At 56.2% G+C, this 27239-nt stretch overlaps 3 protein-coding genes across 5 annotated transcripts; 2 read left to right on the plus strand and 1 right to left on the minus strand.

Annotated features, from left to right (window-relative positions):
• The first annotated feature begins 270 nt into the window (after window positions 1-270).
• On the plus strand, window positions 271-7389 carry ELP5 (elongator acetyltransferase complex subunit 5). Its single transcript, XM_045890048.3, has 8 exons — window positions 271-443; window positions 568-628; window positions 723-803; window positions 2499-2719; window positions 3826-4007; window positions 4503-4598; window positions 4694-4794; window positions 5405-7389. Exons 1-8 carry the CDS (start codon window positions 401-403, stop codon window positions 5517-5519), a joined length of 900 nt encoding a protein of 299 aa, XP_045746004.1. The 5' UTR covers window positions 271-400; the 3' UTR covers window positions 5520-7389.
• CLDN7 (claudin 7) lies at window positions 6262-12980 on the minus strand. The gene is made up of 4 exons (XM_045890115.2): window positions 7802-12980; window positions 6695-6859; window positions 6522-6606; window positions 6262-6424 (listed from the first exon to the last, which is right to left on the minus strand). Exons 1-4 carry the CDS (start codon window positions 8022-8024, stop codon window positions 6262-6264), a joined length of 636 nt encoding a protein of 211 aa, XP_045746071.1. The 5' UTR covers window positions 8025-12980.
• An 8044-nt stretch (window positions 12981-21024) lies between these two features.
• SLC2A4 (solute carrier family 2 member 4) lies at window positions 21025-27224 on the plus strand. 3 transcript variants are annotated; one of them, XM_045890033.3, is made up of 11 exons: window positions 21026-21296; window positions 22614-22730; window positions 22844-23016; window positions 23108-23232; window positions 23348-23463; window positions 23562-23724; window positions 23818-24005; window positions 24135-24239; window positions 24343-24444; window positions 25311-25514; window positions 25965-27023. In XM_045890033.3, exons 1-11 carry the CDS (start codon window positions 21264-21266, stop codon window positions 26166-26168), a joined length of 1530 nt encoding a protein of 509 aa, XP_045745989.1. In that variant the 5' UTR covers window positions 21026-21263; the 3' UTR covers window positions 26169-27023. The 3 variants fall into 3 exon arrangements, with proteins under 3 accessions (XP_054367090.1, XP_045745989.1, XP_045745988.1); XM_045890032.3 differs by lacking the exon at window positions 21026-21296 and adding an exon at window positions 21467-21629 and having other exon boundaries at window positions 25965-27224; XM_054511115.2 differs by lacking the exon at window positions 22844-23016 and having other exon boundaries at window positions 21025-21296.
• The last annotated feature ends 15 nt before the right edge of the window (window positions 27225-27239 follow it).

Below are 27239 nucleotides of genomic sequence, written 5' to 3' on the forward strand. Positions count from 1 at the left end.
CGAGCGCCCAACAAGGCCGCAGTATCGCGCAAGCGCGGAAGGGGGCGGCGGGGCGGGGCCTGCGGGCGGGGCGGAGTGACGCCGCCCGCCGCCGGGATTCGGGCCGTCGGACGGGCTCGTGCTGCCTCCTCCCCCTCCCACCGATAACTGCCCCAACGGCTCTTCCGGCCCTAGGCGTGGAGAAAAGGTCGGGCTTCTGTGCTCCGAGGCTCGGAAGGGGCCCCCTCCGCGTGGGCCCCTCCCTGGGATATTGAACATAATCACCTCTCATTCCGGGCTAGAGCGGGTCTCAGCGGTGGGAGGATTCGTGGGTGCCCCGCCCCTTTCCCTCGGAGGGGGCGGGGCGGCGGCCCGTGACGCCATCAGCGGGCGCCGGAGGAGGGGCCGTCGCGGATTAGAGATGGAGTCGCTGCTGGCTCTGGGCGGCCTGGTGCTGCTGCGGGGTGAGGGCCAGAGGCACGGGGGAGGAAGAGCCGTGTGTGCCACGCGAGGGGTGGCCTCCAGGGGCTCGCGAGGACGGGAAGCTCCGCGTTCTCACGCTGGTTCTCCGTCCCTCACTCTCCCCAGACTCCGTGCAGTGGGAGGGGCGCAGTCTCTTGAAGGCGCTCATCAAGAAGGCTGCGCTGTGGTGAGTACCCGCCAGCTTCTCCCCGAGGTCCCCGGGGCGGAGGTGGGGGGGAAGCCCGGGCCCGACTCTGTGACACGCTCCATCTCTGCCTTAGTGGGGAGCGGGTCCACATCCTGGGCTGCGAGGTGAGCGAGGACGAGTTCCGTGAAGGTTTCGACTCCAGTGTCAACAGCCGGTAAGTTGGGGGAGAGTGCATTGGGTGTGGGGCCTCTAGGGAGATTGGCCTGCAGCAGCAAGCGCACAGCCTGGGGTGTGGTAGCCGCTCTTCGGATATTCAGGGAACGGATGTGGGTCTTTGCGGAGGCGAAAATCCGTAAGAGATGAGCAGCGGTGAGTGTCTGGAGAATCCCAAGCACAGACCGTAGAAGGTGAGAGCGAGAGCATGATAAAAGGCCGGTGGTGTAGTTAGCAGCAGCAGCAGATGTTTCCCGAGTGGTGCCTAATGCGTGTCATTCCCTGGAAGGATGGAGAAGAGGACATGACGCGTGGTTCCTGCTGGTGGAACAGCTTAGAGAAGATCAAGAACCCGAGAATCAAGTCACATGGCACTAACTGCTGTTAAAATAGTACAGGCAAGGGGGGCGCCTGGGTGGCTCAGTTGGTTAAGCGACTGCCTTCAGCTCAGGTCATGATCCTGGAGTCCCGGGATTGAGTCCCGCATCGGGCTCCCCGCTCTGCAGGGAGTCTGCTCCTCCCTCTGACCCTCCCCCCTCTCATGTGCGCTCTCTCTCTCTCTCTCTCAGATAAATAAATAAAAATCTTAAAAAAAAAATAGTACAGGCAAGGGAGTCTGGCATGGGTTAGAAGTCCTGGGATAGGATTCAGTTGTTCCCGATACCTCCTTTTCTGTCTTTTGCTTCTCTCTTTTTTTTTTTTTTTTTAAAGATTTTGTTTATTTATTTGAGAGAGAGAATGAGAGAGAGAGCAGGAGGGGGGGGAGGGTCAGAGGGAGAAGCAGACTCCCCGCCGAGCAGGGAGCCCGATGTGGGACTCGATCCCGGGACTCCAGGATCATGACCTGAGCCGAAGGCAGTCGCCCAACCTACTGAGCCACCCAGGCGCCCTCTTTTGTTTCTCTTATAAATGCCATCTTAACATACCCTATCGCAAGCTCTGATACAAAGTTAGGGCTGAGCAGATAGATGGGTAGTTGTTTTAAAGATCAAGCAGTTGGTATTCCTATGCTACAATTAAAGAAACTGAGTCTTAGATTAAGTAATTTACCAGTTAGGTGACCTTGGGTAAGTAGTAAAGCCAAGCTTGGAGCTCAGGGCTTTCTGACACCAAAGTCTGTGTTTTCAGTCACTATATTCCATCTCTCAGTATTACCTTTCACTAATGTTTAGTATATTAAATGAGAAGAATAGAGCTCCAGGGGCACCTGGGTGGCTCAGTCGGTTAAGCGGCTGCCTTCGGCTCAGGTCATGATCCTGGAGTCCTGGGATCGAGCCCCGCGTTGGGCTCCCTGCTCAGCGGGAAGCCTGCTTCTCCCTCTCCCACTCCCCCTGCTTGTGTTCCCTCTCTCGCTGTATCTCTCTCCGTCAAATAAATAAATAAAATCTTTAAATTAAAAAAAAGGTAAAATCTTTGGGCCCCTGGGTGGCTCAGTCGTTGGGCGTCTGCCTTCGGCTCAGGTCATGATCCTGGAGTCCTGGGATCGAGCCCCACGTCGGGCTCCCTGCTCAGCGGGGAGTCTGCTTCTCCCTCTGCCTCTCTGCCTACTTGTGCTCTCTATCTGTCAAATAAATAAATAAAATCTTTAAAAAAAATTAAAAAAAAAAAGAAGAATAGAGCCCCAGAGATCACAGGGTAAAGTTCAAGATTGAGGAGAGGGGGCAGTGTTAAGTTGTCTCCCGTTTTCTCTTTGCAGGCTGATTTACCATGACCTCTTCAGAGATCCTCTCAGCTGGTCACAGACTGGGGAAGCCCTTCCAGGGGGACCCCTGGGAGCCTTGCAAGCCATGTGCAGGAGGACAGATCCTGGTCCTTTCACCATCGCTCTCGATTCACTGAGCTGGCTGCTGCTGCACCTTCCCTGTACTGCCCTCTGCCAGGCGCTCTGTGCCTTGAGCCATCAACACTCCCGCCCTGGTGACACTTCCCTTTGTTCTTCTCATACGCTTTCCCCTGCCAAGGAACAAGCCCCTTTCCAGCCTAAGAAAAAACATACTAGAGATCTCCAGTTGTGCCTTATTCCATATCTTTAACGTTTATTCTCATTCTTGACTTTTCCATGATGTCATCTATTAGTCACTTTATTGTTTCTTTTCCAAGTTCATTCTTACTTGTTGGTTTCATTCGTGCACTCAACGGCTAAGAATTGTGCAATGTGTCAGGCACAATTCTAGATGATGGGAAGGTAAAGACTAATTCTAGTCAGATTTTTGTTCAAAGTCCCGTAAAGGACACAGATAAATAAGCAATTACAAGGTAGTCTGATAACAGTAGTAGTAATAAAGGAACAGGCACAGAGCGCCTTAAGCGGAGTTTGCTAGGCACATTTGGGCAGACCAGGGGCCCTGGGACTAGCCCTGAAGTGTGCTGTGGGTGCTACAGTGGACTCTGGAATCAGACACCCAGCTTTGTGTTCAGGTGTTTGATCTCTCAGTATTTCGGTTTACTCTATACAAGCAGGAAGGGGGGGAGTGGGGTGAATGGATAACGGTAGGATGAACCATTTAGAATCCTGTTTTGGTAGGTCAGATACACATACGTGTCAAGTAACAGCAATTTCATGTGGTTCGGCCTAAAAATGCTGGCCTTCGTAAGGACTGAAACGTGAAAGGATTTGGTGCAGTGCCTAACGCCTTGTCAATACGCCCAGAAAGGGAGAGGGAAAGTTGAGGGAACCAAAGGCATTGAGTGGGATCACAGTGTAAAGGTCCCAAACCTGCAAGGAGTTCAGCGTGTAAGAGACGAAGCTGGAAACTAGGCGGAGAGCAGATGAGGAAGGGGTTGATTCCATCTGTTGGGCAGTGAGGAAGGAGCTCCTGAGGACTGAAGTCCGACTGGACCGTGTTCAGATTCACAGTAACGAGGTGAGGGCCGAAGCAGGCTCCAGAGCTGTCAGACCAGCCGAGGGAGGTCAGGACCAGCAGAGCCCGTGATGGAATGTGGCCTCACCTCGCGTGCTCCTCCTCTGCTCTTCAAGCCCAGGCCTCCATCCTGAGTGTGCCCCACCCTCCTTGTCCCTCCAGGTGGCAGCTGCCTGGCCGAGCCTGTGCGAGTGCTAGGCCTGCTGCATGAAGAGCTCCATGGCCCAGGCCCCCTGGGAGCCCTGAGCAGCCTGGCCCAGACCGAAGTGACCCTGAGCGGGGCAATGGGCCAGGCTTCGGCCCACATCCTCTCTCGGAGGCCCCGACAGCGCCCAGCCCATCAGGTCAGGAGAACCCCCCCAGGGAAGCATGGGAGGTCGAGCGCAAGTAAGAAGGGGAGTAAGAGAGCTGATGTGAGGGAACGCTTCCCCGTGTGTCGTCATTTCCCTCACTGAATCTTCACGGCTACCCCGTGAGGTGGATGGTTTCATTATCCCCATTGAGCGGCTTGGGGAAGGTTACCCAGGGTTCCGGAGAGTGAGTGGTAGAGCCAGGATTTGAACTCAAGATTGCCTGACTTGGATCCCGTGAGCTTAAGTGGGAGGAGGTGTCATCTTCCAAGAAATGGCAAAGGACAAAAGCCTGGGAGCGGTTCCTGGGGGAGAAGGAACGGGTCCTGATGGAGACGTTTGAGGAAGAGCTGAGGAGGGAGGAGCAGGAGCTGCAGGCGGCCCATTCCGTAGTTGCCCCGGGGGCCAGGGCGGTTCGGTCCGAGTTCTCCCTGGTTTGCTCTGTAAGATGGAAAACACCTTTCTGTTCTTACTCTTTCTTCTCCGCAGACTCAGTGGTTTTCCATCCTGCCCGACTTCAGCCTGGATCTCCAGGGGGGACCCCCGCTAGAGTCCCAGCCCCACCCAGATCCTCACACCCCCCCGGTATCTAAGGGTGCCGGTGCCAGAACAAGGGAATGGAGGGTGGGGTCGGGGATTCCAGCCATGAGGCAAAGGGGCAGCATCCTTTGTACCTTCAGGTGGACCCCACAGCTCATGTGACCTTTAACCTTCACCTGTCCAAGAAAGAGAGAGAAGCCAAAGACAGCCTGACGCTGCCCTTCCAGTTCAGCTCTGAAAAGTAAGGTTGGGGGTGAGGTGCCTGGGTTCTTGAGTAGAGCCCAGCGTCTGGGCCTGGGATGGGAGTGATAGCAGGTTATTGGTTAACCTCCCAGACTTTATAGGGGCTGAAGTCTGCCTCCAAAGACAAGTCTGGGGAGTGGTTCTCTATCCACTCATTCTCCCAACAAGGCAAAAGATTCTTTATGTCTCTTTTCTCTCCAGTAGAGCCTTGGGTCACAGAGCAATCTGGGTCCCGGCTGAGCCAGCCCATACCCTGGGGAAGTGGCCCTACCAATCTCTAGGCAACAGTGCTGGGAGGCCAGGAAGCTAGATGGGTGTGGCGGGCAGGTTAATAACGGCTTCAGTATATGCCTGTTGTTCTCTGCCCAGTGTGTGGGTGGGTGAAGCAAGACTGTGGCAGGATCCTTGCCCTCAAGCTGCTAAGAACGTGAGGTGTCATTAGGAGAGCAGTTCTAAGCGTTTCTATTCCAGTACCAAGTGGTGCTTGCATACCAACTAAACAGGGAGGTCAGAGAAAGAGACTCGGACCAAGAAGAAAGAGTATGCAGCACACATGATTCCTCCCCTCCCCGCCCCCCAGCACCAACTCTCCCCTTCTCCCTTCTCAGACAGCAGGCTCTACTGCGTCCTGGGCCTGGCCAGGCCACCAGCCACATCTTCTATGAGCCAGATGCATATGATGACCTGGACCAAGACGACCCAGATGATGACCTGGATGTTTGACTGGCCTGGAATTGGAAGGGAGGAGAAAGACCTTGGACCCATAACCATCCTCCCATTGTTTGCATTGGCCTTGCCCTGTCCCTGCCCCCACCTTTGTTCTCGGGTCTGCAGAGGCCCTGCCCCAAGACCTCTGAGTCAGAGTAGCTTCCCATCTGGACAGAATGTGGGAAAGGGTCATTAGGGCAAGGTGCCTAATAAAGTCTTTACTTTTCTACGGAAAGGAACTGGGGTAGCTAAGCAAGAGTTGGCAGCAGAAGGGACTGAAGAAGGGGAAGAGGTAGGGAAACCAGGCACTTGAGTCTGTTAAGAGTCAGTGGTCAGAGTTGGGGCCTGAATGACAAGGAATGGTGGCACAGGGGGAGCCTTGCACACCATTGGTGCTCAATACATGCTCTGTTTCAAGCCGAAGCAGGTGCATTTAAAGGTTCCAGGTTCCCTGCAGGGATTTGGGTTGGAACAAAGCAAAGGCCCTGAAGGGGAAAAAAAGAAGCCTACTTTTTTCCAAAACATACTTTTTTATTACTGTACAAAAAGCACATCCAATCCCCCTCTTTTGTCTCCCTCACCCCTCCTCCCCTCCCCCCACCCCCACCCCCACCCCGGGGGAACTGTACATGGTACACCTGGCTGGGGTGACGAGGCTTCTGCCCCACAGCCCGCCCACCGGCTAAGATCTGCCCCAGGTCATTTCAGGTACCTAACCACACCAGAGGCTGCCAGGCTGGGGCAGGGGGGTCCCAGCTCACACATACTCCTTGGCAGAGTTGGGCTTAGGGTAGGAGCGGGGTGCACGGTACCCGGTTTTGCCCTCACTCCCAGGACAGGAGCAAGAGAGCAGGGCACCTCCCAGGATGACCAGAGCAGACCCTGCCCAGCCAACGAAGATGGCAGGACCAAACTCGTACCTATGGGGAGAGAGGGTTGGGGTCAGAAACCCTGCCGTTCCTGACGCCAGGAATCCAGACCTGGCGTCCCCTTAGGAGGCAGGGCTCCCGTACTTACTTAAGATTCATGGGGACCAGTGCGCTATAAAAGTCTGTGACAATCTGGTGGCCGTACCAGGAACAAGCTACCAAGGCAGCAAGACCTGGAGACAGGATGGTTAAGATGTATTAGGAGACCCCCAAACCAGCACCTTGCACACCTTCACTCCCAGACGCAGGGGGAGGGCTCACCTGACACGATGAAAATGAAGCCTCCGGTCATGGCTATCCGGGCCTTCTTCACCTTGTCGTCGCCCCCGCAGTTTGTGCACTTCATGCCCGTGGTGGCCACGAACATGGCCAGGAAGCCCAGCACCAGGGATACCACCATCAGGGCTCGGGTGGCCTGCAGGGCCGCTGCGGGGAAGGGGGAAGGACGCCCTCATTGCTGGACGTGCGGACGGCTCCGGCCTTCGAGTCGCCGTCGGCCGCTGGCCCGGGGCCCCTTGGGCGCCCAAGTCCCGGCCGCAGCGGGTGGATCCCGCCCCTCCCGGCTCCGCGGCCTTCCCGCCCCGCCCTCTCTCGGCCCTGAGACCCGCCCGGGGCGCAAGGGTTTCGATGAAACTGCCCGGGGGAGGAGGGTAAGGGGGCCGGAGTGCCCGCGCTGGGCCGCACGGCCCGGCCCACGGCCCAGCGCTGACCCCGCTATCGTGGCCACCGGGTTTGTGGCTTCGGCTAATCGGCCGATAAGATTACAGGCCGCAGGGGCGCCTGGGTGGCTCAGTTGGTTAGGCGACTGCCTTGGGCTCAGGTCGTGATCCTGGAGTCCCGGGATCGAGTCCCGCATCGGGCTCCCTGCTCGGCGGGGAGTCTGCTTCTCCCTCTGACCCTCCCCACTCTCATGCTCTCTCTCAAATAAATAAATAAAATCTTAAAAAAAAAAAAAAGATTACAGGCCACAGCCCGCGGCCCACGTCTGACGGAGCGCATGGCTCCTCGGCCGACCCCCACCCTCCGCCCGCGCCGCCTTTTGTCCGGGAGAAAGGGCGGGAGTCGGAGGCCGCCACCTGCGCGCCCCGGCGGGGGGAGGAGAGCGCTGGAGGGGGTTGGGCCGCCGGGCGCGGCGGCGGCGGTGGGGGGGGAAGGGAGCCCAGCCGGCCGGGGCGCGGGCCGACGTGCGGCCGCTGGAACCCGGCCCGCGGCCCTCCCCGTGCCCCTGCCCGGCCGCTTCCGCTTCCTCCGCCCCGCCTGCTCCCCGGCAACCCCGGGCGTCGGGCGGTGGGGCCCGGCGCCCTGCCCCGCTCCCCGCCCTCAGCCCTCAGCCCGGGCGCGTCCGCCCCGTCGACCCCGCGGCCTTACCCGACAGCGCGAGCACCGAGTCGTACGACTTGCAGCTCATCAGGCCCGTGCTCTGCATGATGCAGTCCATCCAGAGCCCCTTGTACATGGCCTGGGCCGTGATGATGTTGTCGCCCGCGTACGAGCTCATCTGCCACTGCGGGATGGCGGTGCACGCCACCAGGGCCACCCAGCCCAGCAGGGCCATGGCGAAGCCCAGCAGCTGCAGGCCCGAATTGGCCATGTCTGCCCTCGGAAAAGATTGGGGACGCCGGGCGGGCGACCCTGCGGTAAAGCAAAGCTTGGGGAGGTCAGCCCCTCAAAAAAAAACTTGCAGTGGCGTCTTAAAGTCACCCAAAGAGAAGTTTTTGGGTCAGGTGATTCCAAATCTTTTTGTCCCCCGAAGAAAACACAAATCGATCCGTCCGGCGGGTCAAGGGTCTTCACAGCTCAAGGAACAGGTGCCGCCCGAGGACTGGTGGTCGAAGAAGCGATCGGCGAAGACAAGGCGGTCCCCTCCGGCGCTCCCGGCGACCCTAGCCAAACAAAAGGCGGAGGGGCAGTATACGCGCGCGGTCCTGGGGGCTGAGGGTCCCCAAAGTACCCTGGGCTGTCGGCCCGAGGCTGCCGAGCGAGAGACGTTGCTCAGCCGTGAGCGGGCAGATGCGGGCAGACAGGTGCGGCGCACCTGAGTATTTGTAGGGCGTCAGGGGCGCGCCCCCGCGGGCCCCGGGAGCGCGGGGCGGGCCGGACCCGAGGGGCGGCCGAGAGTGACCTGACGTCACCGAAGGGACACTCACCTGAGCCGGAAGTCCTGGCCCAGGTGAAGAGGAAGAAACCTGAGCGTCAGGGTCACACCCCTTCTCCTGCCCGGCTGGGACTGCAGGTGGGGAGGAGGTGGAAGCTTCTCCGGAGTTCCAAGCTCAGAGTCGGCCCCTCTAGACTGGACTTCCCTCAGGCACAGGGTGCCCCCTCACCTCTCCCCAGCAGGTGCGCCTGGGATACTGCGGAACCAGGGCTCGGGGGACGCCCCGGGCCCCTTGTCTCCGCCTCCCCACCCTCCCACCCGCAGGGACTCTTGGTTTCTACTCCAGGCGCTCTTTGTCCCGCCCTACTTTCGCCCCCACCCTCTGCTCGTGTTCCCCCCGCCCCCAGTTGACTATCCTAACCGTCCCCAGCTTCAGGAACCCTAGCTCCGATCCCTCAGAACTCCCGCACTTAGCAGCCTCCTTGGAGTCTCCATTCCCAGAACCACGGTCCTGCGGCCTCTGTCGCTTCCCACTCCTATACTGCCCTCCACCTGCGAGCCGGCTTCCAGGCATCGTGCCCCAACACCCCCACCTTCTTGGCTCTCCATTCCAGTCCCTATCCCTGCCATAACCTAATGCCTGGGCCCTTGGTGTCCCACCTCCCGGCCATCACTATCCCCCCCTGCCTCAAGCCTCCTTCCTAGCAAAGGGACGAAAACACTGAGGCCAGAAGTCAGCAGAGGGTGGGGAGCAGGGTAAGGCCTCGGTCAGATTCTTGGCCACACCCTTCATTCCCCTCCCCTGGAATCTTTCCAGACCTGTCCTCCACTTTCTCACTTCCCCGTCCCTCCAGCCATGCACACATTTCCCTTTCCTTCCTGAACCTGGACCTGACTCTGTGTGCTGTCCTCCCTAACGTCCCCTCCTGGGTGGCCTTGGGTTCAGCCCTCAGACTCCCACGTGGCCCTTGGGCTTCTGCTCTCACTCTGCCCAGACTGTTGCCCGGGACTCCCCGTGCACATCTCTTCCAAGCGTCTCCATTCACTCATCCCTCCCTCACCTTGTGTCTTCTCCCCTTCCTGCCTTTTCCACATCCCATTGCACTCCCCTCCCTCTGAGTCTACCTTCCAGCCCCTTCTCTGCCCCGGGAGCCCAGCGGCATCATATCCGTGTCCCCTTGCCCACAGTCCTTCCGACCCACCTCTCCTACACTCTCCGACTCACACCTTCCCATCTTCCTCTCCATTTCTCTCTCCTTTTCCCCCCAACTCTCTCCCATTTCTCACTTTTCTGCCCCCTCTCAACCGTTTCTCTGTAAGCCTCTCCTTTTATGCAGCAAAAATATTAAAGGGCCCTGGTACTAAGCTAATTACCCTGCTCTTTTAATGAGACTTTAAAGGATTATCTGTTATTTGTTTTTATTTTTCTATTTTTTTTTATTAATGGTGAGTTGGGTTTTTTTGTTGTTTTAAGGTGCTTTCCAGCTCCAAAATTTTATGTTTCTCATTACTGCAGTCTATCCAGCTTGTCTCCAAGCTCATTGCCACTACTCAGGCCGACCCACCAGCACTTCCTCTGCCTGCACACACCTGCCTCCAAACCCACATCCCTGCTTCCCTGCTTGTCCCTTTTAAAATCCGTTCTCCGGAAGTCAACTCTTGTTTGTTTGTTTCAAGCTTAGGTCTTGTTACTTTCTGTTTAAACTCCTTAAAATCTTCCAGGGGCGCCTGGGTGGCTCAGTCGGTTAAGCGTCTGCCTTGGGCTCAGGTCATGATCCCGGGGTCCTGGGATCGAGTCCCACATCGGGCTCCCTGCTCGGCGGGGGGGCCTGCTTCTCCCTCTCCCACTCCCCCTGCTTGTGCTCTCTCGCTCTGTCTCTCTCAAATAAATAAAATCTTAGAAAAAAATAAAATAAAATCCTTAAAATCTTCCAATGTCACACCTCTTCTCTTGTTCCACTGGATTTGGCAAATAGATGCCATATTGTGACTTACCGAACTATGCCTCGGCCCCACTGGCCTTCTCTCTGCTCCACCAGATGCCCTTCACACACTCTGTTCCCCACGCCTGGATGCTGTCCTCCATGCACCGCCACCCGCCATCCTCTACCCGGCTAACCCACTGGTCCCTCGGTGACCAGCTCAAATATCACCTTTCCTGGGAAGCCTGGCCTGACCACCCCACCCTACACTGAGTCATATCACCGGCTGAATGCTCACTCACCGCTACTTGAGCTTTAACTTGCAAAGTTCTTATCAGAGTTTCAAACTATTTACTCTGCGTGATTATTTATTCAATGTCAGGCTCCCACTGTAGATGCGTCCTGGTTTATCGCCAATAAATATTTGATGAACCCGTGAAGAAACTACAAATAAACAATATTTTCATTCACTTGTTCAACAGATATTTCCTGCGTGCCTAGGTAACGTACCAGGCCCCATGCTCGACGCTTGAGACGGCTGTAACAGGACAGATGAGAACACTGCACTTTTTTTTTTTTTTTAAAGATTTTATCCATTTATTTGACAGAGAGACACAGCGAGAGAGGGAACACAAGGAGGGGGAGTGGGAGAGGGAGAAGCAGGCTTCCCACCGAGCAGGGAGCCCGATGTGGGGCTCGATCCCAGGACCCTGGGATCATGACCTGAGCCGAAGGCAGACGCTTAACGACTGAGCCACCCAGGCACCCCAAACATCTGCCTTTGGCGCAGGTCATGGAGCCTGACAGATGTTGAAGTCGACAACAGTGATGATGGGAAGAGAAGATGGGGAAGATGATGAGCCAGGTGGTAAAGTTATCAGTGAATGCGGGTGAGAGGCCAAGCAGCAAGACCCTAGCAACAATTAGAGGTGGTGGGTGATGCACTTCCAGACATGAACTTCAAAGGAGCAGAGGATTTTGAAGGAGGAAGGAAGAATCATGGTCTAGACTGGGCGAGGGGGGCGGGGGAGCGCAATACCCCCCGCTCCGGACCCTGAAGCATGTGAAATAAGACCAAAAATCAGCTTCTATTAAGAGACCTCCTGGGGAAGTGTGTCCTCCAAGACAGCCGGGTTTCAGTAAGGTCTAGGAAAGGAGCCTTCAGAGAAGTACCTTGGCGTAGAAGAAGAGTTTGAAAGACTAGGTCTGGCTGGAAGACTGGGTTAGTTGAGGGGATATACACCACAGCATGGGGGTGAGGGGTAAAGGGACAAGGGAAGGAATCTGGCATGGGAAACCAACCTACTTGTTTGTTTCTATGGGAAAATGTGTTCTAGCTCTGAAAAACTGATAAATAAGTGAACTTTGGAAACTTGCGATATTATTTTAATAGTATCCATTGTTACTCAAGAACTAATTATTATACTGGTCGCTGATTATTATTTTACTGATCAGACCTAGAGGTTGTAGACCCAAGGCAGATAAAATATTGCAGGTTTCAACTCCATCTCATTCGGGAATTTACTCTTGGGTCTCAGTCTGTCTCATCTGCAAAATATGAGCGATAATATTTTGACATTTAGGAAAGAGGAAGGTGGGCCAGATGATCTGCTATGGTTCAGCCCGGAGGGCATGTTTGAGATACAGATCTGGAGAAGGAGTGAAAAGGTGAGCAGCTCACGTTATAAGGCTAGGGTAATCTTGCCTCTGCAGTCAATTAAGGATAATATAAGAGAAACACTGGGGTGCCTGGCTGGCTTAGTCAATAGAGCATGTGACTCTTGATCTCAGGGTTGTGAGTTCGAGTTCCATATTGTGTGTAGAGATTACTTAAATAAACAAAACTTAAAAAAATAATAATAAAGTGTCATCACAAACAAGGACAGGTTCTCCCAGGAACGCAAGTGCTTCAGGATTAGAAAATCCATCCATTTTGGGCGCCTGGGTGGCTCAGTCAGTTAAGCGGCTGCCTTCAGCTCAGGTCATGATCTCGGCGTCCTGGGATCAAGTCCCACGTAGGGCTCCCTGCTCAGCGGGGAGTCCGCTTCTCCCTCTGCCCCTCCCCCTGCTTGTACTCTCTCTCTGTCTCTCTCGCAAAAATAAATAAGCGGAATCTTTAAACAAAAGAAAAGAAAATCCCTCCATTTTAATCCACCACATTAATTGACCAAAGAAATAAAATTATATGGTTATCTCGGGCGCCTGGGTGGCTCAGTTGGTTAAGCTACTGCCTTCGGCTCAGGTCATGATCCTGGAGTCCCGGGATCGAGTCCCATATCAGGCTCCTTGCTCGGCAGGGGGTCTGCTTCTCCCTCTGACCCTCCCCCCTCTCATGTGCTCTCTCTATCTCATTCTCTCTCTCAAATAAATAAATAAAATCTTTAAAAAAAATTATATGGTTATCTCAACTGATAATTTTAAAAAGCATTTGATAAGGTTCAACACCTACTTATGATAAGAACCTTTAGCAAACAAAGATTAGAAAGGAAATGCTTACACCTAATGAAGAAGTATTAGGCTCATTTATTTTATGTTTTTTTCAAAGATTTTATTTATTTGACAGAGACACAGCGAGAGAGGGAACACAAGCAGTGGGAGTGGGAGAGGGAGAAGCAGGCTTCCCACAGAGCAGGGAGCCCGATGCGGGGCTCGATTCCAGGACCCCAGGATCATGCCCTGTGCCAAAGGCAGCCGCTTAACCAACTGAGCCACCCAGGCGCCCCACAGTCCATTCTCTTAAGTGGGATGATATTATAAAGGTATCAGTTATCTCCAGAATAATCTATAATTTTATATATTACCAATACAAATCCAGCTTTTTTTTTTTTTTTAAGTAGGCTCCACGCCCAGCATGGAGCCTGACACGGGGCTTGAACTCATGACCGTGAGATCAAGACCTGAGTGAGATCAAGAGCCAGATGCTTAACCAACTGAGCCACCCAAGTGCCCCACAAATCCAATTTTTAAAAAATATCTCGATAACTTTACCCTCAAATTTGTATGGAGCAATAAAAGCCCACAAATGGTAAATCAACATTGAAAAGGAAGAGTCACAAGAGGGGTCTTGGGCTTCCAGAAATTTAAACTTGCTACAAAGCATCATGAAAAACAGCAACAATAACACTGTGGTATTCATTCAAGAATGGGGGGGATAAAATTAAAAAAAAAAAAGAACTCTTTCGGGGCGCCTGGGTGGCTCAGATGGTTAAGCGTCTGCCTTCAGCTCAGGTCATGATCCCGGGGTCCTGGGATCGAGCCCCGCATCGGGCTCCCTGCTCGGCGGGAAGCCTGCTTCTCCCTCTCCCACTCCCCCTGCTTGTGTTCCCTCTCTCGCTGTGTCTCTCTCTGTCAAATAAATAAATAAAATCTTTAAAGAAAAAAAAAAGAATGGGGGGAAACACTAATGGAACAGAGTAGGAGCTCAGAGACAGACACTTTATCAGAATTTGTGGTAAGTGCGGCTCAATAAGAGGAAAATAAATTGGATCCCTAACACCCCAAACAAGGAAGCAGTCCAGAAGGTTTTAAAAGTCCCACATATATGGGGCACCTGGGTGGCTCAGGCGTTAAATGTCTGCCTTGGGCTCAGGTCATGATCCCAGGGTCCTGGGATCGAGCCCCGCATCGGGCTCCCTGCTCGGTGGGGAGCCTGCTTCTCCCTCTCCCGCTCCCCCTGCTTCTGTTCCCTCTCTCACTGTGTCTCTCTCTGTCAAATAAATAAATAAAATCTTAAAAAAAAAAAAAAGTCCCACATATGGGGGCACCTGCCTGGCTCAGTCGGTAGAGCATGGGACTCCTGATCTTGATCTTGGGGTCGTGAGTTCAAGCCCCATGTGGGGCGTAGAGATTACTTAAAAATAAATAAATAAATAACCTGAATGTGAAGAATAAAACCACAGAGTTATTGGAATAAAATGCAAAAGAATAGTTTTGTGGTATAGAGATGGAAGAGAACATACGTAACTTCTCAAAATCATAAACCACAAAGGGGAAAATCTATTATTTTGACTACACCAAAATTAAGGATTTCTATTCAATCAAGTTCACCAAGGAATAATTAATGGTGATAGATGCTGACAGATGATAGAATGAGAGAAAGTATTTGCAATGTCCAAATCTGACAAAGAACTGATGTCATTTTTTATCTATTTATTTTTTATTTTTTATTTTTTTTTTAAGATTTTATTTATTTATTTGACAGAGAGAGACACAGCGAGAGAGGGAACACAAGCAGGGAGAGTGGGAGAGGGAGAAGCAGGCTTCCCGCGGAGCAGGGAGCCCGATACGGGGCTCGATCCCGGGACTCCAGGATCATGACCCGAGCTGAAGGCAGACGCTTAACGACTGAGCCACCCAGGCGCCCCTGAACTGATGTCATTTTTTAAAAAAACGTCTTGCCAGTGAACAAGAAAAACGCTCCAAGAGAAAACAAGCAGAGAATACAAGGAGGGAATTTACAAGAGAAGAAAGCCAGTGTTTCAAGTGTTTTAAGAGATTTTCCAAGCCATGAGTAATCAGACAAAACTGCATTAAGATACATCTTTCATCTATTGAACTGACAAATATTAGAAATCCAAATAAGTTTTCATTTATTGGATTAAAATCTCATATACTCCATTCCAGATTTCACTTTATTTTTTATTTTATTTATTTTATTTTTTGAGAGAGAGAGAGAGCATATGAGTGGTGGGGACTACAGGGAGAGGGAGAGAATCTTAGGCAGGCTCCAAGCTGAGCACAGAGCCCGACGCGGGGCTTGATATCATGACCCCAGCCAAAATCAAGAGTCAGACACTTAACCAACTGAGCCACCCAGGTGCCACATTCCAGATTTTATTTTATTATTTTTTTTAAGATTTTACTTATTTATTTATTTGAGAGAGAGAGAGAGAAACAGCATGAGAGGGGATAGGGTCAGAGGGAGAAGCAGACTCCCTGCCGAGCAGGGAGCCCAATGCGGGACTCGATCCCGGGACTCCAGGATCATGACCTGAGCCGAAGGCAGTCGCCCAACCAACTGAGCCACCCAGGCGCCCACATTCCAGATTTTAAAAGGCTGACCATGCTGAGTGTTAGTAAGGGTGTGGAGAAACTCAAGTCTCATACACTGCTGATGGGAATGTAAAATGGTACAACCACTTAGGAAAACAATTTCATACAAAGTTACAGACCCATCTGTAATATAATCCAGCTGTCTACTCCTAGGTATTTTCCAAGAGAAATGAAAGCACAGCATCCATACAAAGACTTGTGCATGAATGTTCCAGGCAGTGTTATTCATAATAGCCTAGAACTGGAAATAATCCAAATGCCCATCAACAGGTGAATGGGTAATCAAACTGATCACCATTGATAAATCAATAATTTTCAACAGTAAAAAGGAATGAACTCTTGATACACACAACAACATAGATGAGTTACGTAAAGTGAAAAAAGACAAAAAGAGCCCATGCTGGGGGTGCCTGGGTGGCTCAGTGGGTTGAGCAGCCCACTCTTGGTTTCGGCTTGGATCATGATCTCAGGGTCATGGGACTGAGTCCCACGTCAGGCTCCACCTTCGGCGGGGAGTCTGCTTGGGTTTCTCTCTTCCCTTCTGCCCCTCCCCCTGCTTGTGTTCGCAGGTGCTCTCTCGCTCTCTCTCTAAAATAAATAAATAAATCTTAAAAAAAAAAGAGTACATTCTGTATGTTTCCATTTGCATAAAATTCCAGAAAATGCAAAATGCTCTATGATGACAGACAGCACTGGTTGCCTAGGGTGTGGGTGGAAGGGCGGTAGGGAGGGGTTACAAAGAGGTACAAGGAAACTGGGGGATGATGGATATGTTCATTCGCTTGATGACTGGGACAGTTTCATGGGTGTATACATCTGTCAAAACTTACCAAATTGTGCATGTGAAATATGCTCAGTTTATTGTTTGTCAATAAAGCTGTTTAAAAAAACGCAAACAAAACAAAAAAAGTATTCGCTTCAATCTCCTGTAAGCACTGTCTGAGTGTTACATTATTCACCTTCTCATTTTACCGGGGAGGTAAAGAAGGCACAGAGGGTTTAGGTAACTTTCCCAAAGGGCACAGCATTAGTAAGTATCAGAACAGTGTGAGCCTGGAGTCCGTCCCCGTCACAGTCGCTGGGAGTCTGCCGAGGTAGAAGAACCGTGTCACGCTGCTGGTGGACCAGGAGACGGGGACAGTCGTTCTGCAGAGCAAGCTGGTAGTACTGAGTCAAATTCAGTGTAAGTATGCCCTGTGACTCAGAAATTCCGCTTCTGGGGATCGATAGAAATAATATCAGGCAGAGATGTATCTCCCAAAGAAGTTCTCGTAGGAGCCGGTAACACACCTCGTATGAAATGTGCATTGCCACGTTCCGCATCGCCCCCGGGGACTGCAGGTGATGTGGGTGCTCACCCAGTGGGATTGCGAGCAAAACGTGGTTTGAGCGATACTGTGGGGTACTGGGCAACAAATCTTTTTTTTTTTTTTTTAAGATTTTATTATTTATTTGACGGAGAGAGCTAGACATCGAGAGAGGGAACACAAGTGGGGGAGAGGGAGAAGCAGGCTTCCGGCTGAGCAGGGAGCCCGATGTGGGGCTCAATCCCAGGACCCTGAGATCATGACCTGAGCTAAAGGCAGACGCTTAAGGACAGAGCCACCCAGGTGCCCCCCCACCCACCCCGTGCAACAAATCTGATCATGACAAAGCACGAATAAGGTTTAAAAACAGAGTGTTTACTGACAATAAGTAGGACCAGAATGAAATATATGACACTATTTACATAAATTAGAAATGTTTGCACACGGGGCGCCTGGGTGGCTCAGTTGGTTTAGCAACTGCCTTCGGCTCAGGTCATGATCCTGGAGTCCCGGGATCGAGTCCCGCATCGGGCTCCCTGCTCTGCGGGGAGCCTGCTTCTCCCTCTGACCCTCCCCCCTCTCATGTACTCTCTCTCATTCTCGCTCTCTCAAATAAATAAATAAATCTTAAAAAAAAAGAAAAGAAATGTTTGCACACAAAACAACTGATTTTTTTTCAAAAGATTTATTTATTTATTTGAGAGGGGGGAGGGCAGACGGAGAGAGAGAGCGCGAGGGAGCATGAGTTGGGGGCAGGCGACAGAAGGAGAGGGAGAAGCAGGCTTCCCGCTGAGCAGGGAGCCCCATGTGGGACTTGATCCTAGAACCCTGAGATCGTGACCCGAGCTGAAATCAAGAGTCAGACGCTTCACTGATGGAATCACCCAGGTGCCCAAAAGCAAATGATGTTTTGCAAGAGCCCATTAAGTGCATTGGAATGGTTCCCTTTTGAGGGAGGTCAAGTGGGAAATGGGTATGGAAATGAGAAATAGTTTTTTTTGTTTGTTTTTTTGGGTTTTTTTTAAAGATTTTATTTATTTGTCAGAGAGAGAGAGATCACAAGCAGGGAGCAGTGGCAGGCAGGGCAGGTAGAGGGAGAAGCAGGTTCCCCGCCGAGCAAGGAGCCCAATGCGGGACTCCATCCCAGGACCCTGGGATCATGACCTGAGCCGAAGGCAGGCACTTAATGACTGAGCCACCCAGGCGTCCCAGTTTTTTTTTTTTTTTTTTAAAGTAAGCTCTATGTTCCACGTGGGTCTTGAACTCACAACCCCAAGATCAAGAGTAGCACACTCCACGGACTGAGCCAGGCAGGCGCCCCAAAAGAGAATCCTTTTTACGATAAAAATAAGGCATAGATCAATGAACACAATAAACACGTGTCGTTAATCAGTCCTCTGCACCGGAGACCCTGATCTACAGACAAAATGTGGAGGAGGCACAGACAGGGGCCCAGCATCGCTAGAGCTCAGGAAGCAAGGTTGCCTTCCAGAAGCTGGAGGCAAAGGGGGCCTGTGTAGTAGAAGCTAGAGGCAGTGTGTTTGTGGGGGTCCTCTGGTTTTCTCGGGCCCCCCGCCAATCTCTTACCTACCATGGGCTGAACCCAGCCAGAAGGCGGTAGTCACGAGCTTGGAAAACAAGCCTGCAGGGATTAACACCCCGTGGTAGAGGGCGGAGTGGAGGAAGGGCTATGACTGGTTCTATCAAATGGGCCAAGGATCGCCCAGCAAGATCCACACACACCCTCGGATCTCCGATGCAAGGTCCCTCCCCTCCCCCCCCATGTCATGTGCCTCTCCTTCCTATCCCATCTCCTATCAACAACCTCGTTCCCACCTTCCAGGCCCTTTCCCCTACTCCCTTCCCGCTCTCCTGATTTCTCGCTCGTCTCCTCTCCTACTTCCCCATCACTTTCTCCAGGCTCTTCAAAGTATCCTATCTTCTATATCCAGCTCTGACTTGCTTTCTGTGATTCCACTTTCCCTGGGGCTTAAAGCCCTAGAAGCATCACTGAGAAGCGTCAGAAACAAAGCACCTGAATGAGAGCAGGCATGCACCTGGATGGAACCCAGCCCTGAACTTCACCTGCTACACTGGCTTTTCATCTGCCCCCCCTTCCTGTGCCTCCTGTACCCCCTCTTTGCTCCTAGGCACCTTGCTTGGCTTTTCCCTTCTCTCTGCCCTCCTCCCCCGCCCCCGCCTTTGTAGGAGTCCAGCAGCTCTGGTTCTCCCTTTATCTTCCTGATTGGTCCTTCCCTGCCTCAGTCAATGTCTTCTGCTCCTTTGGGACTCCTCTCAACGTTCAGCTCCTAGCTCTTCATCGGCACCCCCTTAGTCAGACAGGTGGAGCCATTCAGCCAAGAGCTCTCTCCTTCGTGATTGCTCCCCAACCTGCACTCTTGGCTATAAGGACCAGACCCTCATTGCATTCACTCAACATTTGCTGAGTGCCCAGCACTAGGCTGGGTGCTGGGGACATAGAGGGAAACAAGGTGAGCTTCTCCTCTCAAGGTTGAAGTACAGAGAAGAAATGGTGACAATCTGCTACACCGGGGACACGTGGCTCTCTTTGTTTTCCTGGAGGAAGTCAACAAAGGTTTCACAGAGGGGGTGAGCATTTTCTGAAGGGTGACTAGGAGTCCTCTGGCATTCCAGACAGCGGAGGCACCTTGTGCGTGTGTGTGTGGGGGGGGGGGGGTTAGGCATTGACTAGGCTGTGAGGATAAAGTCTAGAAGGTGAGACTGAAATGGGACAAGAAAGGCAGGAGGTTTTGTTCGCTCTGAAAAGAGGTCTGACCTCGACAGTGGGGGCAACAAAGAACCACCGACTTTTGGGGAGGGAGTGATGCAGTTGAACGTTTTTTACGTTGAACTCTGCCCCCCGCACAAGGAAAGTAAGAGGCAGGAGGTAATGATGTTCTGGACCAACGCGTCAGCCGTACAGGGGGAGAAAATCAGACGAATGTGAGTTGAGGAGGTCAACACACCAATGTCGGTAACTAACCGGGTAAAGGCGCGGCGGGGGTGGGGGGTGAAAGAGGGCAGGAATCGAGCGTGACCTCCAGGATCCTCAGGGGGCCAACGGGACCATCCACTGGGATGGGGAGGTTAGGAGGAAGGGCAGGTTTGGACATGCGGATCATGTGAGCTGCCCCGTGCCGGCGGGCGCCGAATCCTCGGATCCGGAGCTCCAGAACGAGGCCTGGGTTGGATGTAAGGACGCCTGACAGAGGTGGACCGTCGAGGGCCGGTGGGCCCGAGACGACTCCGCCCGGATCCGCTGCGGATCCTCGCTCTCCCTGCAGGTGGCACCACAGCCCAGCGCTTCCGAGGCCCGTTCGCGGCGCCGCGCCTTGCGCTCCGGCCCGCACGCGCCATCTCTTAGGTCGCGCCCTCCTCGCTGGGGTTGCAGACCCGGAGCGGCCTCCGGAGAGCGTGTCCAGGTCGTCCATGGGGCCAGCACATTCGTGGCAGCTCAGGGACCTCAGGCTGGTGGCGTGGTTGGTGTGACCAGCTGTCCCTCGGGCCGCATCCAGGAACCAGTGTGGGGAACGGGTGTAGGGTAAGGGCCACATGGGCAGTGCCCGGAGCACGGATGCACGGAAGGAGGACCACCAAGCCCAGACACCCAGGGCGCTAGGAACGGAACTTCCTGTGCCCCAGGGCCATCCCCGCGTGGGAAGCGTGTCTCGGAGCCTTTAAGGCTCCATCTCCCTGCCCTCCCCCGCCCAGGACAGGCCGGGACACCCGGGACCTGACATTTGGCGTCTCCCAACGTGGGAGCTAAAAATAGGCGCGGTGGGTTACTCCAGGCCATTGCTCCCCAGCCACCCGGCGCGCCCGCTCGCGCGCGGTCTCAGGCCGCCCGAGTTGTCTCCGGGGCCGAGCGTACCTGCCGCATCCCCTCCTCCCCGACCCCGCGGTCCCAACCCGCGGCGCCCGGCTTTCCAGTGCTTCCCCAGCCCCAAGCCGGGATGCGGGACCGAGTCCGCACACGAGGTGGGGCGGGGCCTCCTGGGTCCCGGGACCCTTTTTCCCAAACTTCGCGGCTGGAGGCGGGCGGGCACCCTCTGGGCGCGTCTCGCCGGGCACGCTGGGGGGGCGTGGCCTCGCCGGCCCGCCCGCTCCCCACTGCCAAATTCGAAACCCCAGGCTGAGGGAGGGGCGTGGCCTTCTGGGGTGTGCGGGCTCCTGGCCAATGGGTGCTGCGAAGGGCGTGGCCCGTGGGGGGCTCTTCGGGTCTCTCCCCCAAGCCGGGCTCCGCCAGATCCCCGAGAGCCCTGCCGCTCTCTGGATCCTTGGCTCGCGGCGGTGGGTCCCGCCAGGCTCGCCCTCCGCAAGTCGCCCCGGGACGCCCGCCGCCACCGCGCCCTCTGCCCGCCAGGCCGGGGCCGCTAACCCCCAGTCGCCTCCCTGTGAACTGCAGCTCCTGCGCCTCCGGTTCCTAAGACAAGATGCCGTCGGGCTTCCAACAGATCGGCTCGGAAGTAGGGTTCGGCATGCGGGGGCGGGACGGGGGCACAGGGCCCGCTCTTCTCCCGCTGGGGTCGCGGTTGGGGTCAGCTAGGGGGCGGTCCCTGCGCAGGCGCAGGGGGTGGGGGAGGTGGGGGCCTGGCTATTTATACCCGGGCCGGCCACCCCGTGACTGTGGGATTCCCATCCTTCTAAGAGGCTGAATGGGTCTGGGGGTGCCGTCCGGGGGCACGGGCCACCCCGGGGTTTCCCGAGTCCAGGGTTCGCCCCCTTCTCCAGGGCGCGGCGGGGCGCGCCGGGATCGCGGGACGCCCTGCCCCGGATCCAGTCCGAGAAAGCAGGTCCAGGCGAGTCTTGCCCTCCTGGAGCTGCCCGTGTGTCCCGGCTCGCGGGAAGTTTTTCGAGGAGCGGAGGCTCTCGTGGGCCGCCACCCCCACTCCTGGCCGTCCTCCAGGACGCTGAACTTTCCCTTGGCCCCACGGTTGGTGGAGGGGCTGAGGGGAATGTCAGCCCCCCCCCCCCCCAGCTCAGGTTTCCGCTTGGAGACAGTATGTGCCGCCAACAAGCGGCCACCGCCCCTCGCACCACCTTCCCGCCCCCGTTCCCCGGGCACGGCTCGCCCACGTAGGGGCCGGGCACGGCCCCCCGCCCTGCCCTGCGGCGGAGCCTAGGCTAGGGCGGGGAGGCCGGGGCGGAGACAGAGAAGGCCGTCCCGAGGGCCATATGCGGGGAGGAATGCCCGCGACGTCCTTTTTGGAATTGCCCTTCCTGAGCGTGCTGGGGCCTCCGGGAGCCTGCTGAGAGCACCCCCAGAGGGGAGGATAGGGGACCGAGGCTGATGATAAGGCTCTTGTCGGTTTATAAATCCAGCGCCGTCAGGAATCCCCATAGCATTTGGTTTTGATTTTCTCCCTTGCACGGCCAGGTGGGCAAAGCAGGCCGCATCACCCCTTTCTCCCCTAACCCAGAGGACACCTGGCTTCAGAGCCGGGAAGTGACTTGCCCAAGGTCACACAAATCTGAACTCAAGTCTTAAGGCCAAGCCTGTCCCAAGGTCACGGAGAAATGGTGAGGCCGACATCCTCAAACATTTCTCAGCTTGCTGGACGCAAACATCCAGTTTCTCCTTCATGCCCAGTTCCTGTGGGTTCTTCCTGCTCCTGTTTACACTGAGTTCCTTGCTCCATTCCTAATATGGCCCAGTTTCCCTCACCCAACATGTTGGATGGAACCCAGCATCTTCAGGCTCAGCTGGGCCCCGGGGCCCCTGGACGAAGGAAAGAAATCGTGATTGCATGTGACCCGCCTCCTCTCTGCTTCTGCCTGCCCAGGACGGGGAACCTCCTCAACAGAGAGTCACTGGCACCCTGATCCTTGCTGTCTTCTCGGCTGTGCTGGGCTCCCTGCAGTTTGGCTACAACCTTGGGGTCATCAATGCCCCGCAGAAGGTGAAGGGCCTGTGGTGGGCAGAGTGGGGGGCAGGGGGCAGCAGGGGAGAGCCGAGGGGGAAGTCTCTGCAGGCCGTCACTCCTCCACTGTCTCCCCCCGACACACACACCAGGTGATTGAACAGAGCTACAATGAGACGTGGTTGGGGAGGCAGGGGCCTGAGGGACCCAGCTCCATCCCACCAAGCACCCTCACCACCCTCTGGGCTCTCTCTGTGGCCATCTTTTCTGTGGGCGGCATGATCTCCTCCTTCCTCATCGGTGTCATCTCTCAGTGGCTGGGAAGGTATGGGGCTGGTGGGCAAGGGTTGGGGGGGAGGCAGGCAGGGGGCCGCCGCGTGGCACCCTAACTCTCGACCTCACTCTTTGCCTGGCAGGAAGAAGGCAATGCTGGTCAACAACGTCCTGGCGATGCTGGGGGGCGCCCTCATGGGCCTGGCCAACGTGGCCGCCTCCTACGAGATGCTCATTCTGGGGCGGTTCCTCATTGGCGCCTACTCAGGTACCTGCCTCGGGTGCCATGGCCCTGCCCAGCGCCCCGCTGCCCTCCACCAGCGCTGAGCTTGGGGGCGGGAGTGACCAGCTGCCCTCAGCCCTCTCTTCTTCCCTCTGCCCAGGGCTCACATCAGGGCTGGTGCCCATGTACGTGGGGGAGATCGCCCCCACTCACCTGCGGGGTGCCTTGGGGACGCTCAACCAGCTGGCCATCGTCATAGGCATTCTGATCGCCCAGGTGACTGGGCCTGGCCTTCCGGGTGGCTAGGCGGGCGGGTTGAGTGGGGCTCTGGGCTGAATGGCCGGCCCTCTTTCCTTCCCACCCTGCTGCCACAGGTGCTGGGCTTGGAGTCCATGCTGGGCACTGCCGCCCTCTGGCCCGTGCTCCTGGGCGTCACCGTGCTGCCCGCCCTCCTGCAGCTGGTCCTGCTGCCCTTCTGCCCAGAAAGCCCCCGCTACCTCTACATCATCCGGAACCTGGAGGGGCCCGCCAGAAAGAGTGAGCTACCCCCCCCACCTTGCCAGCACCTGCGGAGGGGGGGCCCTCCCCGTCCGCCCCCGTCCGCTCAGGCCTGACACTCGTCACCTCCAGGTCTGAAGCGCCTGACCGGCTGGGCTGACGTCTCTGGCGCCCTGGCCGAGCTGAAGGAGGAGAAGCGGCAGCTGGAGCGGGAGCGGCCGCTGTCCCTGCCCCAGCTCCTGGGCAGCCGCCCCCACCGGCAGCCCCTGGTCATCGCCGTCGTGCTGCAGCTGAGCCAGCAGCTGTCCGGCATCAATGCTGTACGTGGGCGGCAGCCTCGGCGGGGCAGGGGTGAGGGAGCAGCTCAGGAGGAGGCGAGCCGGCAGCCAGCCCCCTGTGGTCCGGTGCGGGGTCGGTCCGCAGCCCCTTTCCTTCTCCTCCCCTCGTAGGTGTTCTATTATTCAACCAGCATCTTCGAGACGGCGGGGGTCGGGCAGCCGGCCTACGCCACCATCGGTGCCGGTGTGGTCAACACCGTCTTCACCTTGGTCTCGGTAACTGCTGGCGCCCCCCATTGGCTTCCGCACCGCCCCCCGGAGCTCCCCCCCCACCTCCTGTGCCCGGAGGCCCTCCACCGAGCCCTGACTCTCCCTGCAGGTGTTCCTGGTGGAGCGGGCTGGGCGCCGGACGCTGCACCTCCTGGGCCTGGCCGGAATGTGTGGCTGCGCCATCCTGATGACTGTAGCTCTGCTGCTGCTGGTGAGGCCTGGGGGGGGGAGAGGGAGCCCAGCCTGCGCGCGCGCTCGTATGTGCGCGCGCATGTGCGTGCGTGTGCACGTGTATGCGCGCGCGCATGTGTGCGTGTGTGCATGTGTGCGTGCGTGTGTGCGCGCGTGTGCGTATGTGCGCGCGTGTGCACGTGTATGTGCGCGCGTGTGCGCGTGTGTATGTGCGTGCGTGTGCGGTGCGCGTGTATGTGCGCGCGCGTGCGTGCATGTGTATGTGTGCGCGCGTGCGTGTGCGCGTTTATGTGCGTGCGTGCGTGTATGTGCGCGCGCGCGCGCACGTGCGTGCATGTGTACGTGTGCGCGCGCGTGTGCATGTGTGCGTGTGCATGTGCGTGCGTGTGCGCGTGTGTATGTGCGTGCGTGTGTGTGCGGTGCGCGTGTATGTGCGCGCGCGTGCGTGCGTGTGTATGTGCGCACGTGTATGTGTGCACGCGTGCGTGTGCGCGTGTGTATGTGCGCACGTGCATGTGCGCATGTGTGTGCGTGCGCGCGCGCGCGCCATCCCAAGGGACCCGGGCTGCACCAGTTTCCCAGTCTGGGAGGAAGCTCCAGCACGACGACGGCCGCAGCCAGGAAGGAGGGCCCCCGCCCCTGCCCAGTCTCAGGAGCAGTGGGTCGTCAGGAGCCAGCTTTGGAAGCGGGAGCGAGTGGGCCATCCTAGCGGCCGAGGGGGCGTTCACGCCCCCGGGGCCCTGAGTAGGGCAGCGATAGGGCAGCGCGCCGTGCGCCCAGAGGCCTGCTCTGACCGCGGGTGGCGGCTCCTCCGTGCGCTGCTGGGAGGGGCGGCCTTCACTTCTCTGCCGCGCCTGAATTCCCTTCCCTCCCCGCCTGCGCCAGGAGCGCGTTCCCGCCATGAGCTACGTCTCCATCGTGGCCATCTTTGGCTTTGTGGCGTTCTTTGAGATCGGCCCGGGCCCCATCCCCTGGTTCATCGTGGCCGAGCTGTTCAGCCAGGGCCCCCGCCCAGCGGCCATGGCCGTGGCTGGCTTCTCCAACTGGACGTGCAACTTCGTCATCGGCATGGGTTTCCAGTATGTCGCGGTAGGTGCCCTGCGCCTCGTCCCCGCCTCCCACCCCCGCAGGCCGCTCTGAAGCGCCCATGCCCGTCTCCCACTTGCTTTCCCCGCTCCTGTCCGGGGGTCACTCTGGGCCACGTGGGAGCTGAAGGCCTGGGCTAACAGCAGAGCTGTCTTCCGAGCCAGCTGGGGCCTGACTTAGAGTTAAACGATCAGCGCGCGATCCTCCTGCGGACCACCGGTTGGAATCCGCTCTGAGCCGGGCGTACTGCCCTCAGGACGGGAGAGAGGGAGACATTGTGGGAGGTGGGGCACAGAGAATCTCTTCTTCACTCGTTCCTGGTCGGTTCCCTTGCCCCGCCACGGAGCCACCTGCGTCTGCATAGCCCCCCACCCGCCGGGGCCCTTCCTGCCCGGCTCCACCGAGACCACCCCAACCCCCGCCCGCCAACACGTCTTTCTCCACCTATCCCAGGAGGCTATGGGGCCCTACGTCTTCCTTCTGTTCGCCATCCTCCTGCTTGGCTTCTTTATCTTCACCTTCTTAAAAGTGCCTGAAACCCGAGGCCGGACGTTTGACCAGATCTCGGCCAACTTCCACCGGACGCCCTCCCTCTTAGAGCAGGAGGTGAAACCCAGCACGGAACTCGAGTACTTGGGGCCCGACGAGAACGACTGAGAGGCCAGGCAGAGGTGGGAGGGCTGTGCTCTCGCCCCTCTCCCCCCGCCCCGGAGACCCCTCCTCCCCTGTGCAGCACTCTTCCCTGTTACTTCCAGGGTGATGCCCCTGCGGCCTGGAAGAACTGGGAAGCTGGAGGGAAGGGTGGTCTGAGCGCCCCCTCAGTCCCCTCATGTGACTCTTGGATTATTTATGTGTTAGGCTGTGGCCATCAGGGTGAGCCGTTCTCCCGGCTCATCCCCTCCCTCCTCCATAGGCTGCCCCACCCCCACCCAGCCTCTGTTCCAGAATATTCTCTCACCCCTTGCTAGAGAAGAGGGGGGTGTGGGGAGGAGAGGCCCTGGGCTGACTTTTTAGTGGGTGGACGGAAGCAGGGAGCAGGACTGGAGCAGAGAAGTAGCTTCCTGTTACCTCGGACTCCTCCTACTCACTGGCACTTTCTCTGAATTCTTGCCACATAAACTCTGGGTGAAGGGGGTCCCATCTTGACCCCTCCCAGACGGAGGACACAGCCTCCCAAGGCCTGAGCTCAGCTCTCCTGGCAGGCTCAGCTCTCTCGCTCCATCTTCCAGGGCACGTGTGGTGAGAGGGACGGCTTCCCGAGGCTTCCAAGGGGGGGCCCCACTCCTGCCTCCTCTGCCCTCCTCAAGGGTGTTCTACCCACAAGCTTTTGACCAACTAAGGGAAAGAGGAGTTTGAAAGGCTGCCTGTAAACACGGGGTGGGAGGAGCCTTCAGATATTTTTGTATATGTTTGCAAAAGGGGTAGGAAGAAAAAACCAAAGGTCTGTTGTACTAAATGTATATATATATGTATATATAGAGAGAGATCCATACATAAAGTCACTGTATGCGATGCGCGTCCTGTTGTGGAGGCACCCGGGGCCGCTCCCTGTCCTCTCTGCGTCTCTGTCCCTCTCTCCACCCTGTCCTAGCTCAAGGCCCAAGAATCCTCTGGATGTGGTCACTCTGCCCACACTTAAGCTTCTAGTCATTGCTTTTTTTCTTTTTTTTTTTAAACTAAGCTCTGCACCCAGCGTGGGGCCTGAACACACGACCCCAAGATCAAGAG

This window comes from Mirounga angustirostris, unplaced genomic scaffold (genome assembly GCF_029215605.1).
Source record: "Mirounga angustirostris isolate CCGP_5_RB_7025 unplaced genomic scaffold, mMirAng1.0.hap1 SCAF_17, whole genome shotgun sequence".
Classification (NCBI taxonomy): domain Eukaryota; kingdom Metazoa; phylum Chordata; class Mammalia; order Carnivora; family Phocidae; genus Mirounga; species Mirounga angustirostris.